The sequence below is a fragment of the Diospyros lotus genome, unplaced genomic scaffold, assembly GCF_014633365.1.
Source record: "Diospyros lotus cultivar Yz01 unplaced genomic scaffold, ASM1463336v1 superscaf1, whole genome shotgun sequence".
NCBI lineage: Eukaryota > Viridiplantae > Streptophyta > Magnoliopsida > Ericales > Ebenaceae > Diospyros > Diospyros lotus.
In genome coordinates this window covers 400,014-406,649 of record NW_026267104.1, presented here as the reverse complement: position 1 = coordinate 406,649, position 6,636 = coordinate 400,014, and the positions used below count along the sequence as shown (strand labels likewise).

The following is a 6,636-nucleotide window of genomic DNA, read 5'->3' as shown; positions in this document are numbered from 1 at the left end:
ATATTTATTTAAATGTATTATGAAATTGATATTTATTTTTTATTAAATAAATATTTTATATTAAAATTTACATTTATAAAAAATCTCCTATATTTTTTTACTTTTGTAGTTTCATTTCTTATTTTTTTTTTAAATGTCATTTTTATATGTTATATTTTCTATTTTCTTATTCGTGTAATATAATATGTCGAGTCGATCAATTTATAAAGCTAAAATATATGTGAAACACATTAACTTATACATAACTCCAAACAAAATTAATATCAGGTTAATATTTAATTTTTAATTTAACGAAATGATTAAATTTTAAATATATATAAAATAGATGAGACTATAAATCACAAATTGCTATTTTTTTAAAAGTGATTTGAAATGTCATATTATTTATGTCAAAATCTCCTATTTAGGGAACACAACGAATTAAATTAAATATTTGAGTAATATTGATCATGAATTTAATATATTGATTAATAATTAGATATTTTTGATAAAATGAAAGCACATTATATTAAAAATTAATAGTTTTTAACGAATAATTTTAATAAAAGACAAATGCTAGTATATATATTTAACATCAATTAAAAATATAATTATAATAATAAAAAAATAAAAATTGATGCATAATTAAAAGTATAATAAAAGGTGAGATTTAAAAACTAAGGTGGTAAAAGACGAAAGTACCCCCCCCAGAGAACGTGGCACTTCCTCATAGGTCCGAACGATACGAAGCAAGTACACAGCAACACATCGGTTCCTCCTCCTGCAATACGAAAAGAAAAAAACTGATAATTTTCCCGCCCTTTTCTCTGTCGTCTTCCCTCCATTATCCCGATCCCCATTCCTGGTCCATAAGTGCGCATCAGTACGCCTTGCGGATGAAGAATAGGTATAATCCTGGGAAATGGGTATCAAAGATCTGCTCAAGTTCGTGAAGCCCCACGTTGAACCAATTCACATCAAGAAGTACGCCGGGAAGAGAGTAAGTTTCCATCCCCAAATCTCTTCTTATTCGACGAGTTCCAAGCAATCCGATCGCGTTTAGATCTTGTTTTCTCTCACTTTCAGGTGGGCATCGATGCTTATTCATGGCTTCACAAAGGGGGTAAGTTCAGGAACATTATTCATATTGTGCCCATTCTGTGTATTTTTCTCCACTTTATCTGTGATTTTTTTGGGGAAAAGATTAGCATACATTTGAAAAATTCCAGCACATTTGTGTTTATGGTTAAGTACAGATGCGTATTTTCTCATTTATGAGTTTCTTGTGGTTGGTCTTGTAGAAGATAAAGGCGTAGGCAGAAGTTACTTGTGAGCTAGGATTCGTTTAGCAGACTTCATATAATAGGATAATAAAGACTTGATATATTGTGTTGTTGTTTCTGAGTTTCTTGTGATTCTGCTAGCAAACACATTCGTGTTAATGGTTCAACACTGTTGCATATGAGTTTCTTGTGATTGGCTTATTTCATAGATTGAAATGATTAGCATATACACATATATATATATATATATCAAGTTCTTATTTCATAGATAAGAACTTGATCCGTTGTTTTTGAGCTTTTTGTGATTCTGCCATAAAAATGTTGAGTTTGTCCAGCACATTTGTGTTTATGATTAACAGTGTTGCATACTTTTCTCTTTATGAGTTTCTTGTGAATGGCCTTATAGAAGATAAAAGGTCGCAGATAAAAATGATTAGCAGGCTATAATTCACTTAGTTGGCCCTGTATATATTGAGATAAAGGTTTGATATGTTATTGTACTTGTTGCTATTGAGTTTCTTGTGATTTTGCTAGAAGAATGTTTATTAACAAACGATTGCAAATATCAGCCTACTCGTGCAGCATGGAGCTGACTCTCAACATGGAAGGTGATAAGAAATTTCAGTACTTGAACTACTGCATGCACCGGATCAATCTGCTGCGCCACTACAAGATCACTCCGGTGGTTGTTTTTGATGGTATGAGTATCCCTTGCAAGGCTACCACCGACCACGACCGCACAAGGTATGCTATTTTTTTTTGGTTGGGGGTATCATTGAGAATTCGTAGCCACTGCTATTTAGGCTATTTCTCATTTTTTCCCTTTCAACCGTGAGAACTTGGTTTGTGAGGAAACCATTTTGCATTTTCTTTTCCCCTTGTTGGTTCAGATTAGTAAAACCGATTTTGCTTGAAATAGGAGAAGAAATGAGAATCGTGATTTGGCAATGGCGAAGCTCAAGGAAGGCAATGCCAGAGCTGCGGTTGATCACTTCCAGGTATTACAATGTGGCCTGTTTTGTTGTCGTCCACTGAACTGTTGGGTTAAGTCTAGTTGCTTGTTTGTTCTACTTTGCCATACTAGTTGAATTAGTCCATATCTGAGGAGCATTTAAGTCTAAGGCTACACCTGCAAAATAGCACATTATTTGGTCAAACTTCATTTCTTCTGTCGTCTCCCCACCCTATATTCTCCCCCTCTTTTGGGTCCTTAGATTTTACAACCACTACGTTCTAACATTCATTTTCTTGTTGGTGCAAAAGAGAGGGTTGTCTTTGATCTTTGTATTTCATCTGATATCTGATGATTCTGATTGCCAATTGAATTAATCTACCTTTAGGAAGAACTCTGTAATGGTGTTGATTAATTTAGGTTAAACTAGTGAAAGTAGCAAGATCTCTGATTAAATCCATCCCCCCCCAAACACTTCTTTTTAACTATTTCTTTGGCACTAATCTTGAATTTAACTATCATGTCTTACTCTAAAAATTTATGTTATTTTCTTGTTGGTGTAATTAATAGGTTTCCATTTCTCTGCACTGCCTTGACGTCAACGGTAACATTGTTCTATTGTAATTAGAAGTCACGGGTTCGAGTTGTGGAAACAACTGCTTTGCAAGAAGTAAGGGGAAAATAGAGAGTGCATTAGGGTCTTTGCATTTTTATTTATAATCATAGGTCTAGCAGAATTTAATGTTTTGTTGTGCATACAAGTTGAAGCAATTTTAAGCGCTCATATTAGCATATCTGATCTTTTCCTGCAGAGGGCAGTGAGTATCACTCCAGCAATGGCACATCAACTAATTCAGGTACAACATTTGCCAAATTTATAAGCAATTAACAACTTCAAATTCCGAAGGTCCAATCTTCAATGATGTAGCATTATACCATTATCATATTCTGATTCTACCACATAAAGGGTATATGTTTTTCTACGTAAACTAAAAGTTGTTTTTTTGGGGGGTGTTAAGTAAAGCTTTCAATTGGATGGACCACAAGATCTTCTTACCTGTAAATTCACATGTTTTTTCACGTATTCCATGTTAATCTCGCACCATTTAGTTACTTGATTTCAGCTTTATTTTTTGATTCTCTGAAAGTGGGTAATTTTCAGATTCTAAGATCAGAAAATATTGAGTTTGTAGTAGCTCCATATGAAGCTGATGCACAATTAGCATACCTCTCCACTCTTGAAGCAGGCAAAGGTGGAATTGTAGCAGTGATTTCAGAGGACAGCGACCTACTGGCATATGGTTGCCCAGCTGTTAGAACTTTCACAAAACTTTGATATGGGCAGAAGCTTTTCTTCATCCAGTATTAGAATCAATTATGCTTTGATTTAAAATGGTTGCAAACAGGTTGTTTTCAAGATGGATCGGTATGGCAACGGCGAGGAGATAGTGCTAAACAAGGTTTTTGAATCTGCTAATCGCATGCCTTCTTTCAGAAATTTTGACACAGAACTGTTCACAGGTAGGGGCCCCTAGATGTATGTATCTTATTGAACTGTAAACACGAGGCAATTTGTCTGAAATATTGAACCAGGTACTGGGCTCTGTATATGATTAAAGGGGTTGAACACATCTCTATCCAACTCCATTTTTTGTCTAAACAACTATAAAACAATCCTCAGTTCCTCTTATCACATTCTACTATCCTTTTGACAGGGATGTGTGTCTTTGCTGGCTGTGATTTCCTTCCATCTGTTCCTGGAATTGGGATTGTAAAAGCTTATACTTTGGTCTCCAAATATAGGAGCTTGGAACGTGTAATAACACCTTTTGCCCTTCTAATGACAAATTTATTTACAGTACCTTCTTATTATGTAAACTTAAAAGAAAACAAAACCTTGTCGATTAAGACATGGTTCAGTCCATTGAAAGAGTTTTCACATCATACCCATGTTGTTGCTTGCTTACAGGCTCTATCTATTTTAAAGTTTGAAAAAGGCAACCTAATGCCTGAAGATTATTCAAAATCCTTCAAAGAAGCAGTGGCAGTTTTCCAGCATGCCCTAATGTCTGTAATTTACCATAAGATTCTCCATTTTAACCTGCCATTTATTTGTTACTATCATTTTGTAATATAGCTAACCAATCATTTCTTAAATTCATCACAGATACGATGCTCGTTCTAAAAGCCTCAAACAGATAAAACCTCTTCCAGAAAAGCTTTTGCAGGATCTAGACACAGACCTTGACTTCCTGGGGCCGTATCCTTCTCATTGTAGCTTTACATTTCAGATACAGACACATAAATTTATACTACATTGTGCTGCAGGCTGACTCTGGTATGTGCAGTTTGTTTTGTGATAACATATCCTGGGACCTTGACTTACACTCCCACTAGTGTTTCAAAGGTGGTAGTTCTTCTATTGAGACCTCGTCATCTGGTTTAGTACTTAGTAGTACTCATGCATTTTAAGGTGCACTTTTTAATATTTTAGGGCAGCACTGTGATTGGCATGATACGAATTATAAGCTCATAAATAGAAGAGTGATCGGTAAACTAGAATACATGTAGCTAGCCCCACAGAGGCTTAATTTGCCGTAATGTGAGTCTTCTAATGGAATTTGACATAACTTCTCCTTAACTACTACCATAAGGGAAATACCTCAATCAATGGCAATTGCTATTGCAGAAGGTAAATTGGATCCAACTACCATGGAGGCCTTTGATCACTTCCCTAGGTCTGGAGTGCATCTCAAACCTACCATCCAGAACCCAACTTCTGACGGACTCCTACAATTGGAGGCGACTATCCTACCTACCACTGACAGCTGCTTCACTGTTATTTCCTCTCAGAAATCCAGAAAAGAAATAGTTGAAGGTAATTTCTAAACCTGATGCTTCATTCTTAAACCAATCAACTCAATCCAGAAAAGAAATAGTTGGGTTCAAAAATGAGTACAAATGAGGCAGGGGAGTGCCTTACATACTCATCCACCTCTTAAATCAATGGCCCGGATCAACACAATCCGAACGGCCTACAAAAGGAGACTCCTTGTCTCCCGGGCCTGCGGCCTTCCAGCTACCTAGACTTTCATATTACTAGAGAATACTAGAATAGCATAGATTATTTTAGAACATAATGGATAACACCAGAATAATGTAGAGCACACTAGTGAAGACTAGAACATACCAGAATGTTCTGGAATGATCATGCCATGTTGTCATCCCTGAGTGGTGCCCGCTCGGCGGCTGGCCTCAAAAGTCACGTGGCCACCGGGGCTTTTAGGGATTTTGTAACCAGTAGTCATAAAACTACAACACAAAATGTCCTACCCTTAATGTAACCAGGAGTATAGTAAATATTTTCTAACAGAATGAGCCTTGTTGGCATATGGCAGTGACAAAGCAAAATCCCCTGATGGAGGAATCCAAGTATTCAAATGAAGCAACAGAGCTTGAGAAATTAGTGCGCCCCCTGAATGCTCAGCCAACAGAGGACAATAAGATGAGTGCCACGAACATTCCATTGAAGGTTCCTGATAACAACCCATTCAGGAAAAGAAAACGTAATGAAGTTCAGTTACCGGATCAAGCCGAGATAGCCAGCGAGCAAGTCCCAGTGTTGACTGAGATTGAGAACTCGCAGATGTTGTATGCAACACCTGAATCACAAAAGAGTCTGGATTCTAAGCCTATCAATGTGGTAGATGCCCAAGGGAGAGCCAAAACTGACAAGGCAAGAAGAAGCAATTGGCAAGGTCCTGAAAATAAAAGGGGCAGCATTCTAAACTTCTTTTCTAGAGTGTGATGCGTTATTGTTTCTCATTGTAAATTAAAAAAAAAAAAAATTCCTTAATTCTTTTTGGAGGCATTTTCTGCAATCTGAGTTTTGACTATTTGGCTCAAATGCTTAGCTCTAACCAATTGTCTTGAAGCCCTTTCGGTTTCCAGAATGCTGAAAGATCATGTAATGGAGCTGTGTAGCATTGTACCATGAGAATGTTCATTTCATCACTTCAATTGAATCTTCATTCCTTCGCATTTTCTAGGTATGTTTGCTGGCTATGATTGTTTGTTTGCAAGGAAAAGAGAATGCTCCCAATATTAGTTCAAATTGATCAAGAGCAAATGACAGTGAAATTTAAATGAAATTACCCATACATGCCTAATCACTTCTATTTATTTATTTTTGCATAATCTCCCTAATTATCTATTGCCAATGACCAGAGGTGACTTCAGGGAGGGAAAAGAAAATAGAAAATTGAAAATTGAAGTGAAATTGTGAAAACACCTTTTTTATTTTTTTCAAAATTTTAAAAACAAAAAACCAATGAACCACACTAATTTTTGTTTTCATTTTCAAGATAGTAAAATCGAAGATTAGAAATTAAAAGACAAAAGGCCCAGCAAATGGCCTCGACT

The 6,636-nt window shown here is 36.0% G+C and overlaps 1 protein-coding gene across 1 annotated transcript; it reads left to right on the top strand.

Moving 5' to 3' along the window:
- The first annotated feature begins 782 nt into the window (after positions 1–782).
- LOC127792865 (exonuclease 1) lies at positions 783–6,339 on the top strand. Its single transcript, XM_052323484.1, has 12 exons — positions 783–979; positions 1,066–1,102; positions 1,832–2,006; positions 2,182–2,260; positions 3,027–3,071; positions 3,377–3,526; positions 3,621–3,735; positions 3,930–4,030; positions 4,184–4,281; positions 4,382–4,474; positions 4,869–5,092; positions 5,613–6,339. Exons 1-12 carry the CDS (start codon positions 902–904, stop codon positions 6,020–6,022), a joined length of 1,605 nt encoding a protein of 534 aa, XP_052179444.1. The 5' UTR covers positions 783–901; the 3' UTR covers positions 6,023–6,339.
- The last annotated feature ends 297 nt before the right edge of the window (positions 6,340–6,636 follow it).